This window comes from Danio rerio, chromosome 5, assembly GCF_052040795.2.
Source record: "Danio rerio strain M-AB ecotype USA chromosome 5, GRCz13ab, whole genome shotgun sequence".
Classification (NCBI taxonomy): Eukaryota; Metazoa; Chordata; class Actinopteri; order Cypriniformes; family Danionidae; genus Danio; species Danio rerio.
In genome coordinates, this window is record NC_141025.1 from 25,087,587 (window position 1) to 25,099,273 (window position 11,687).

The 11,687-nt window shown below is 35.6% G+C and overlaps 1 protein-coding gene across 3 annotated transcripts; it reads left to right on the forward strand.

Moving 5' to 3' along the window:
• The first annotated feature begins 1,597 nt into the window (after positions 1–1,597).
• On the forward strand, positions 1,598–11,136 carry ctdnep1a (CTD nuclear envelope phosphatase 1a). Of its 3 annotated transcripts, none has more exons than XM_087251823.1 (9): positions 1,598–1,885; positions 1,989–2,249; positions 4,249–4,315; positions 5,222–5,340; positions 7,245–7,316; positions 7,480–7,596; positions 7,749–7,860; positions 7,969–8,053; positions 10,207–11,136. In XM_087251823.1, exons 2-9 carry the CDS (start codon positions 2,145–2,147, stop codon positions 10,265–10,267), a joined length of 738 nt encoding a protein of 245 aa, XP_087107949.1. In that variant the 5' UTR covers positions 1,598–1,885; positions 1,989–2,144; the 3' UTR covers positions 10,268–11,136. The 3 variants fall into 3 exon arrangements, with proteins under 3 accessions (XP_087107949.1, XP_087107948.1, NP_001007310.1); XM_087251822.1 differs by having other exon boundaries at positions 2,024–2,249; NM_001007309.1 differs by having other exon boundaries at positions 1,649–2,249.
• Positions 11,137–11,687: the final 551 nt, after the last annotated feature.

The window sequence follows — 11,687 nt, forward strand, 5'->3', positions numbered from 1 at the left end:
TCCACTACATGTCCACCTACAGCAGAACAACAATCAACTCGCCTTAACTTGAAAAGTAATTTATGTCTGAAAGAAACATGCACACAAAGAGTAACAGTAAAACATGACACATATATATCATAAATCAGCATATGATAATGCAGCATAAAAGTGCCTGAATATATAAAAGTGACTGGCTAGTTGACCAAAAATGGAATTAAGTTCAAATAAAGATCATTTAAACTAAAACTAGTGGCGACGCAGTAGGTAGTATAGTCTTCTCACAGTAAGAAGGTCACTGGTTTAAGCCTCGGCTGGGTCAGTTGGGGTTTCTGTGTGGAGTTTGCATGTTCTCTCTGTGTTCGCGTATAGGTTTGCGGTACAGGTGAATTGGGTCAGCTAAATTGTCCGTAGTGTATGATTGTGAATGAATGTGTATGGATGTTTTCCAGAGATGGGTTGCAGCCCTGGAAGGGCATCCGCTGTGTAAAAAATATGCTGGATAAGTTGGCGGTTCATTCCGCTGTGGCGACCCCAGATTAATAAAAAGGACTAAGCCGAAAAGAAAATTAATGAATGATGTACTGTACATCTGCACTCTCAGAAATAAAGGTACAGGAGCTGTCACTGGGGCAGTTTGTACCCAAAAACTCCACAGTGGTACCTCAAAAGGTGCATTTTAGTGCCCAAATGTACCTAAAAAGTACCTTTGAGGTACCATTATGAACGCTTCAGGGACAAATATGTATCTTTAGAAAAGGTATTGCCGATTAATAAAGGGACTATGCTGAAAAAGAAAATGAATGAATGAATAAACTAAAAATAAGGAAGGCAGGGGTGCTAAAATAAATAATTACAAATTAAATTATTTATATCTTAAAATAATAACATTTAATTTTATTTTAATATTTGCTGCATTTGTTTTGGGGTAATATTACGGAAGTATTGTACCTGATGTAATAGTCATCAGCTAAAAGTAAAATAAAAATAATGGGTATTTTTTAAAAGCTTATGGCTTATTCAAATCTTATTCAAAGAGTTATATAAACAAAGTAGGCCTTACACACATAAAACAATCATGACGTAATACAATTATAACAGCAGATACAGGCGGGAAAACAACGTATGGTAGAGACAATTGTACATTAAAAATAAAAATAAGTTAGGAAATAAATAACATTAAAATAAATTATTAATTTTTTTTTACAAATATAAACCTTGCATTGTGAGACTATAAGGGTACAAAATACACTGAAAAGTAGCTACTTTAGTAGTGTTTAAGCCATAATAAATAAAGTATCAAATAGAAGGGTTTCAAAAAGTTTAAAAAAAAACCTACATTTATGAATTAAGAATTTTGCAAAGCATAAAATGTTATTGACCAGGTAATGCTGTGTACAATCTTCTTTAGTTACACTATTTTTTTCAAAAGCTTTTTTCATGATATGTGACATGTCACATGACGTCTTTATTGTAAAACAATACAATATGCTAAAAAAACTTTTAAACTTTTATTTTAATAGCTCGTCCTATTGACTCGGCCTTAGGTAAGATGTAAACGAATGTCATCTGTCATAAACTATATTTGATTTAAATCCCCCTGTCCTAGTCTGACTTTGCCCCGCTTCACTAAGGACGCGTTTGTTGTTTCTCGGAAGTGACGAAACCAAAGTACCGATGGCGGCTCACAGTTTGCTCCCGGACATGCACTAAAACGAATTTGATGGCGTCCGATTGGACTTTTTGCACACTTGGCCGATTGACTGAGGTCTTGAGATTAACATAGAAACCGTCGAGCACAAGGGTCGTCAATCCGAGGAGGGATCGTTTGTTGCAGAGCTCGTCAGATCCACAGCTAGCAGCCTTGCCAGTGAAATACAAGTACAGCTAGCCTGTGATCGCAGAGGTTTGTTTGTGTGCGTGGCTGCACACTTTTGACACCTTTGACATTTTTGCAGTTTTGTGACACTGGCTGGTCCAAGTGCAACAGAGCCTTTGCTTGTCTGTAGTTTCCCCAGCGGCGTTTGCTTTACTTTACAAACAGAGAAGCGGCGGGAAGTGGTTAGCCGACCCGATTAGCTATAGCCGCACACTTCGGCTCTTCTCTTCATCTCTGCGGATGGTGAGAGTGTTTTCTATGATTGCGCCGATCATCGACTGTCAGCATGTTGAAGACTCGTCAGTGTCTACTGGGGATTCGCACCTTCCTCGGAGTGACGTCTAGAATATGGAGTTTCTTTTTATACATCCTCAGGAAGCATCTACGAACGGTGAGCAGCACATCAACATCTGTCTGGGTGAACGCGAGATCATGTTTTCACTATATTTCTTCCTGTCATCTGTAAACAATGTCGTTTTACTTCATTTGACAGTGCATGTCTTCAATTAATATACGAATAACTGGGTTTGAATCACATAATGACGTTGATTTAGATGTATATGAGTGATAAATGTCATGCAATACTTCTTAAAAGTAGCACGTTTTATTGTGTTGATTGGGGAGCTGTTAGTCAATCAAGAATCTATTTACAAAGCTGTCCATTATGCACATTTTAAGACCCTCAGTGCTAAAAGGCCAGTGTAGCATCTGTAATAAATAACTTGGTATTATGAAAATGTGAGTGTTTAAGATTGGTATATTTTTTTTTTATGATAAGTTAGCAGTTTGTGATGTTTTAGAAATGTTTAGTGAAACTTTTGGCCTTTGTAACCTGTGTGTTTATGATGCTGTATGTCATTGTTCTCGTTACATTGAACTCTGGACCCTTCTTATATGTTTGTTTGTGACACAGAAGCAAAACTATCACTTGTTTTGATAGAGGAAACCAAGCCGTATTCCTAGTTTCACGGTGTTCTTTTTTATTCTTCAGGTATCCTTTTTTAAAAATAAGTATCAACCATATGTAAAGTGACACACGGTGTGGACCAAACGTGACACACACTGATATTTCAGTATATCTGATATTGAATTATAGATTAGAACGAAGACAAAAAAAAAGTTTTATGATTTGAAAAGAGTCAAAAAGGATATTAACGTGCAAGTCATAGAAATGGAGAAATAACTTTGTTTGGTGCTCGGTTATTTTCTATTTCAAAAGAGGTAAACAATATATATTTTTAGTTTCAGTGTTACAAGTTCTTCGCTGAAATTTTGTACATTTTATTCATGGAGCCACACTTATATCCCTATATCTCTGGAAATAAACCATACAGCACCTTTGAAACGTTTTTTAAAATCCAAAAGCATGAAAAGGAAAATAAAACACAAGGAATGTACTAATACACTTACTAATTTCGGTATAAAATCATTATCATGCTCACATTTATTTAAAAGTACCCCCCTCCACCTCCAGATATCAGGTGAAAAATGACATTTTGAACTCCATCTCATAAGTTTACAAAAAGTATGACATTTTTTAGCTTTCATTACCTTTTATTTTTCATTTGTCCGAAGCCTCTGGTTTAGTTGACATTAAATTACCGTACATTGTTTTTATTTACATCAAATATTGTTGTGTGTGTTGCTAAAAAATACTTTCTTACAACAAATATAATACTTATAAATACTTACAATTTTCTGTTTTTAAAACAGTCTACAATTTTTGCACCATTTAAATTAGTGCTTCCATATAACTAAGGGGCTTCTCTGGAAAAACAACTCAACATGACCTTGGGTTGTTTTATATAACTACCTGAACCAACAAAAGTGTTGTTGAGTGTTAAACTAAGCCTGATTAAACAGTCCGTTGTGGTTTTATTGCTCCTAATTCTGCTGCCCTTCCTATTGTGAGTTTCCAAATGTATCGGTGCTACTTCAAAAGTTTCTGATTTTTATTTATAAGTTTTATCTTAAATGCATAAAAAGGTTTGCATTGAAAATCTAAATGTAGGTACTAGAAGTACACAGATTTTTCTACTTGTCTTTAACTTTGACTTCTTTGAACAGCTGTTTTGGTGGTTTATTAATAGTCGTGACAGTATGGGGCCAACTGGGTGGGTGACTATATAGTTCTCTGCTACATGATGCCTCCATCAGAGTTTTGCACTTGGGCTCAAAGATGAAGAAATTGATCATGAAAAGTCCTAAAGCTATTCATTCATTCATTTTCTTTTTGGCTTAGTCTTTTTATTAATCAGGGGTCGCCACAGTGGATTGAACTGCCCCCTTGAACTATATAGGATCTTAATATAGTCTGTGTGTATTTTGGGAGAAATGACAATGCAATCTTGTATGCATCATTGACACTGTATTTGTTCTGTCTTCTACAGATAATCCAGTACCAAACAGTGCGTTATGACATATTACCTCTCTCCCCCATTTCCAGAAACAGACTCAGTAAGTTCAGTCTCTTTTTTTCATGTGTTATTTTCAGTTCTGTCCACTAGGAGAACTTCTAACCACACAGTTGAAGGCTGAAAGTTGCAAACTGATTTGAAGTCATTTGTGACACCAAATGTTTTGTAAACCAATCACTGTCAACAAACATTGTTTTTATTTTAAAAGATTGTTATACTTAAACTGATTTTGGGAAGCACTATTTAAAATATTAAATATTATGTTGGAAAAGACTTTGTGACCAAAGTTCATCACACAAAAAGTAAATAGTCGACATTGCTTTAAAGAGAAGTGAGTAAACTCGTTGCTTTTAAAGCAGTGAATTGACTTTGCTTGAAAAAAGTGAGTAAACCTGTCACCTTAAAATTAAGGAAAATAACTGTTTATTTATAGAAATGAAGTCTACTTGATAGTTCTAAGTTGCAGCACATTTACTCGCTTTTTTTAAGTCAACTTGTTGTTTTAAGGCAATATATGAAGAGTTTAGATGGAAAAACCTCTGAAAGCCATCTGAAGTTTTCCTCCAAAATGAGTATTTTTATCAGTCTTCTGTGTGTATGTTCGGTAATATCACTTTTGTGGCAAAGAAAAAGTCCTTTTCCTGGTATTAATAGTAAAACATCTCAACATTAACAAAGGAGGCTGAGAAAAATGTTAATCTTTGATGGAAATTTCAGATGGCACAGATGTTTTTGCATCTGAACCATTCATATATATACTCACTACTTTTTAAGTAACTAATCACTTTTAACAGTGTATTAATAGTGTGCTACTATTTTGAATCAAGCTAAGAATACATTTCAATACTAGAGAGACGGATCATTGTTTAAAGAGTATGTTGTATTTTTTGATGTCGATTCACCACTTCGCTATGTTTTTGATAAATGTTTTGACTGTTTGCTTTAGATGCGGTGAAGAGGAAGATCTTGGTGTTGGATCTGGATGAGACTTTGATTCATTCTCACCATGATGGTGTCCTTAGACCCACAGTAAGGCCGGGAACACCACCAGACTTTATCCTCAAGGTACAAACACACTGCTCCATCAATAGAATGTAGAAGTTTAATTGGTATTTTTAATAACTGCTTTTTGACAAATGCATGTTTTATTTCACTGTTCTTTTACTGTCCTGTCCATTTATTAATATTAATAATAATAATAATAATAATAATACATTGTTTATCATATGCTTTTCTTAAACTTAAAGCGCTACAAGATATTCAATAACAAATAAAAAATACAGAGAATTACAAGCATTGAGCTTTGCATTAAATCCCAGTAAGAAGCCAGAGGTCACACCACAATGCTAAAACAATAAAGAACAAATAAAATAAAAGATTTGCCAAAAAGATGTGTCTTGAAGTTTCTTAAAACGATCCAAAGAAATGACATTCCAAATAATTATGGGTAATGCATTCCGTAATTTAGGCGCACGTTAAGAAAAAGCCCTACCTAAGATACAAGATGTGCAGCACCTGAAACTACGGATACTGGAAGCCTGTGTTGGCATTTCTCCTGCGGTGTTGCTATAAGTGTGTGAAGAGTGGGAGAAGAGGGTTGCATTGTCAATCCAACACAATGGGCAGCACATTGAACACATTATATAAGTGGTCAGAAACTTGTAAATAACTCATGAAAGAATAAAGTTACGTTAAAACCAAGCACACAATTGTTTTCTTGTGAAATTCCCAATAAGTTTGATGTGTCAAATGACCCTCTTCCTATTGACAAAACAAAAGTTGGATCCAAGATGGCCGACTTCAAAATGGCCACTATGATTACCACCCATCTTAAAGTTTGCCCCCTCACATATACTAATGTGACACAAACAGGACGTTAATATCACCAACCAGTCCCGTTTTATTAAGGTGTATCCAGGGCCGGAGCAAGCTGAACTGCCGCTCTAGGCAGAGGACGATCATGCCGCCCTCAACCCCAATGTGAAAACGAAAGTGACCGGTTATGAAAATGAAGTAAGGTGTCGAGGACCTCTTTTCCAGCGCACTATGCGCGGATATAACTGAGGACGCGTGGGTGCTGAGGGAGGGCGGGAGGCCCTGGGTGTATCCATATAAATAGGCTACCCTGTGGATTAAAGCTAATGCAATTTTTAATGCGCATTTTATAATTATTATTTTTAGGGGTTTCACTTTTATTGGTATAGGACATTGGAGATTTTACAGACAGAAAAGTGTGGGGAGACGAGATAGGGAAATATCGGCAAAGGACCTCGAGCCGGGAACCAAACTCGGGTCGCTGTGTGCACCTTGATGCTATGTGTCAACGCACTAACCACAAGGCTATTGGCTTCAACTTTAATGTGCATTTTGTCAGTAAAGCTTGTTCTCGTAAACCTCCAGCATGTTTACCACACAGTCATAGTTTACTGCACAAATATCCGTTTTAAAATCTAATTTAAATTATTTTGTCAATAATGACTGCGAGATAGCCGATCTGTGATGATGACAGCTGTTTTTGTAGCTTTTTAATGAACTACAGCTCTGTCTAGTAAATGCTGCATATAAAATGACCACATATATATATTACCATGGTTTTACTCCAAACTCACCCCGTAATTTCAGTCAAATGTGTCAATTAAATCCTTCTGTGAGGTGGTTCTATAGTCATGTGTTAATTAGTCACACTGAATTAATGAAAGCAGTCAAATCTTCTGTTTATAATGCAATGCCTTGGGGATTTCCTAAGCATTTGGAGTGTCCATGTGAGAGCGCCCTCTGGCCTTCGGAGGACATTTACTGCTAATCAAATTGTGCTTCCCTGACAATATGTGCATGACAGTTACAGCTTTGCTCAATTGTGTTTGCAATTTCAATTTAATGACACACCCAGTCCCGATTAAAGCTCATGGTTCATTCTTCAACTTTTTGTTTACTCACTTTTGATTACATTTTTTCTTTCTCTTGTTCAGGTGGTAATAGACAAACACCCAGTCAGGTTTTTTGTCCATAAAAGGCCACATGTTGATTTCTTTTTAGAAGTGGTAAGTGATCTCTCATTCTGGCAGATTACCAAACAAATAACATGTTCTATCATTTATTAATTGTTTTGACTTGCATTTGCATTGTGCACAAGTATTACTTTTGATAAAACTCCCCAATTTTCTAATAAGTACGTCTTTGTTTTCTTTTGTTTTCAACTGTCAGGTTAGTCAGTGGTATGAGTTGGTAGTATTTACAGCTAGCATGGAGATATATGGATCAGCCGTAGCAGATAAGCTGGATAACAACAGAGGCATCCTCAAAAGAAGATACTATAGACAGGTAAAACCCGCCGGCCTCACGTTTATACTTTTAAATTGTATTTTATAATCTTAAAACATGACATTTGTTAATCGATCTTGCCTGGGAAATAGCTTTTTAATTTCTAATTGTTTTATTACTGAACTCATCTTTCTTTTTTCCGCCGTTCGCAGCACTGCACTTTGGATCTAGGGAGCTACATTAAAGATCTGTCTGTAGTACACAGTGACCTCTCCAGTATAGTTATTTTGGATAACTCACCAGGAGCTTATCGAAGTCACCCAGGTACAATTTTTTTTTTTAAACAGGCAACTTTAATTTTCTACAGTTGATAGTAAAGGTGTTTTGTTTCTGTCCGTGTGCAATTTAAAATATATATAATTTTATCCCCAGACAATGCAATACCTATAAAGTCTTGGTTCAGTGACCCAAGTGACACGGCACTTCTTAACCTGCTCCCGATGTTGGACGCATTGAGGTATGAGCAACATCTAAAATTATGATCATAGTAGCTTTTTAACCCTTATGTCCTGTTGGGGATGTTTTCATCCACTCTAGGGTGATTTTGAGTCTCATTTTGGCCATAACTTTTTCTGTGTTTCAGCTATCAGAATGGTGACAAATCCTATGTAGATGCATATTTTGAGAAATCCTTTGAATTAAAAAAAAACAACAACAACAACAACAATACACTCTGGGCAAATGTTTGGGATGAAAACATCCACTGTAATGTAAACTACTGTAAAACTGCATCAGATCAGTTTTATTTTACCTCTGCTTGAATCTGTTCGTCAACCTCAGTCCTGATCAAAACTACTAAAAATTTAAGGATTTGAACTCTTAAATTGCCAAATTTATAAATGAAGTCACAGATTTGGTGGAAAGTATACACAAAATGATGTGTTTTCAGTATAAAAAGTAATTGTGAACTGGATTTTATTAACCTTTTGTAAGTCTTGAACATGTGAAACAACATTGCTTTTGATGCATTGTTTTTGATTGATTTTCATTTTTTTCTCTCTAGTTTACTGTTTGTGGCTGTTTTTGCCTCATTGACTTCCATTATAATCACACTCTTTTGATTAAAAAACCATGACCACATATAATCTTGCATGGTGGTTTTCCTATTGGGAAAATGTAACGTTTGTAATTTTTACTGTTGATCATTAGTTGGCACCATTAACCCATACATAGGCCTGTGTAAAAAAAAAAAAAAGCTTAGTTTCTGGATTTTATATGGAGTATGACTGCAAATTGAAGTGTGTGTAAGAGTGTGAGAATGACCTTTACCTTGATGTGTCTGAGAAAATCAAAATATGCATCTCAGCTCTCAGAACTACATGGATTAAACAAAAACGAAGACTGTGTATTTATTCACCATCAGGTTATGGAAGTCAATTGTGCAAAAGCAGCCACCAATAGTAAATTCTTATTTCATAAATAGTAAACACGTCTTATTTTGATCGTAATGGAATAATGTGCACCTTTTTTGAAGCTGCTTTGTAACAATAATTATTGTGATTATACAAATTGAATTGAATTGAACTTGAAAATAACATATTGTTTGGTGTACACTTTTCGACAAAAGTCTTGTTGTCGATCCCAATTGTAAGTGCAGCAAATAATAACTTCTAGTTGATCATTTGAAAAAGTGGCAGAAGGAAAAAAAAATTTTCAGATGAAACATCTACATCCCAATCATCACAAATACTGCAGAAGACCTATTGAAACCCACATAGATCCAAGATTCTCATAGAAATCAGTCAAGTTTGATGAAGGAAAAATCATGGTTTGAGGTTACATTCAGTTTGGGGGCATCAACATCAACAGCCTGAGGTATCAAGACAGTTGTGCTGCCCATTACAATACAAACCACAGGAGAAGGCAGATTCTTCAGCAGAAGAGTGCTCCTCATACTTCAGCCTCAAAGTTCCTAAAAGCAAAGAGGTTCAAGGTGCTCCAGGATTGGCCAGCCCAGTCACCAAAAATGAACATTATTGAGCATGTGTGGGGTAAAATAGAGGAGACACTGAAGATGAATCCAAAGAATCTTATTGAACTCTGGGTCCAGCAAGAACGCCTTTAATAAGTTATTTGAGTCATTGCAGAGATGTATGGATGCAGTCCTACAAGCTCATGGGAGTCATACACTATATATATATATTTTTTTTTTCACTGCACCATGACTTTAAATTCTGTACGGTACATTATTTCTGTTAAGTGACAAGACTTTTGTCTTAGCAAAGTCAGACCTTACTGTCCTATATAAATAGTTAAAAATCAAGTCATGATCACATTTTATTTTGGTAAAATAAGCGTAATCTAGAGGCCTTTGCCTTTCATATAAACCACTTCTGATACCAAATGATCAACTAGAAGTCAAGTTATTTGTTTTTCTTAAAACTTGGATAGGCGTCAATATGTTTTTCAGGTAGATTTTATTGTAGTTAATATTATATTTATTTTATTTGAATTAAACTTAAAACTGTTATAAAATAGGAATTTTAGAATTAGTAAGTATAAAGCAAGCAATAAATTACTATACAGACAAGTTTTGGGATTTTTATTTTGTTTGTTTTATGTTGCTGTTTTAGTAAACTAACTTCACAGCACTTTCATTCTCATTTCTAGGTTTACCTCAGATGTTCGCTCCGTCCTCAGTCGAAATCTTCACCAGCACCGGCTCTGGTGATCCTATCTGTCAGGACCAGTTTCTCTTCTGGTCACCGTCTTGATTTTACATGGCTCTGCCCGCTAGGTGTTAACCTCTCCTGCGCTGGAGTTTCAGCCTCTCGTCATCATTTGAGCTCCCATCAGTCATAAGGACTCCTCTGAGAAGACATGGGAGGACAGAAAGGAGAATAAGAGAAGAAACTATTACAAATGAACTCAACGAATCGAGAGGCATTTTTCTTGTATTTCTTTCCATAAAAAACGGAACCTCTGCCTTACGGTTGTTGGATTCAACGTGTGCATGTTGGAGTATTTCTGAATTGGGGAGAATGTGTCTGATTGCAACTTTACCCTTCATTTATCAGGGTAAATGAAGAATCATTTAATGGTTTATAACTACCAGTCAGTTTCCACAAATCATTAGCACTTCCGCAGTGTCTTTTGTCTTTTAAGTTACGTATGACCTTAGCACAAATGGTCGTTTCCACTCATTCTCTCTTAAAGCTTCTGTCCTTTTCTCTCTCTTTTTTTTTTTTCTTTTTCAGTCGGCCATCTCAGGTATCTGGCCTCTTCTCTGTGTCAAGAGCTGAGAGCAGTTAATACCGTTGTACTAATAGTATGCTGTGGTAGAGATAACTGTAAGGTCAGCAAGAGTGAAAACTACAGTCCATTATTACAGCTCATGGTATTAATTTTCTGTGTATTTTTAAATGGCTCATGTGGAGCCTCTGGTTAAAGCTGAGAGGTTTTATCTTCTATTTCAAGGACAGATTTTTTAGATGCTCTTCGATGTGGATACATCAGCCGCTGTGAAAGAGAGAGAGAGACACTGAGCAACAAGGACTCTGCTATAACAGAAATAAAATGGAGCCTTTTGTCAACAACCGACCTCACAGTCTCTTGCACTTTTTTGTGGAGTATGCTGTTTTATTTTTAGATTCTGGTTAATGCCTGCAGACTGAATACAATACACAATCAGTTTCAAAAGTTTGCATCTTTGTACTTTACACAGAGATGTAAAAAGTATTGTTCTCAAAACTGGTTTTGCTAGTTTTTACAATTTCGGGCCCCCTAAATGTAAACGCTGTTGTGTAAATAAGTGGGGGGAAAATGCAACTCATTCATTTGTAAGGTCAAAACTCTGAAGTTTTCATTCATGAATGTTTTTTTGATCCATTTTTTTTTTTTTTTTTTGCTTAAACCTTGCACCTTTTTACCTTGCACCTTTGCAAGCAGCTGAAACTTCCATTTAGATCTGCTTCCATTAAGTCACACGTACATTTCTTTCTCAGTTAGCTGGTTTCCCCGGAATGTACATAATACAGTCAAAAGTATGGGTCAATATTGGAATCGCATAATTTTAACGTCACTGTGAAGAATATTGCAGTTTATTATAAAAGATTTATCCATATATATATAATTTATATATATATATATAT

What these genes read in the sequence shown, in the direction of transcription:
- ctdnep1a (XM_087251823.1), top strand. Translation starts at nt 2,145, where the DNA reads ATGTTGAAGACTCGTCAGTGTCTACTGGGGATTCGCACCTTCCTCGGA. An exon ending in TCAGGAAGCATCTACGAACG is followed by an intron (nt 2,250 to 4,248) that starts GTGAGCAGCACA and finishes TGTCTTCTACAG; the next exon opens with ATAATCCAGTACCAAACAGT. An exon ending in CCGATGTTGGACGCATTGAG is followed by an intron (nt 8,054 to 10,206) that starts GTATGAGCAACA and finishes TCTCATTTCTAG; the next exon opens with GTTTACCTCAGATGTTCGCT.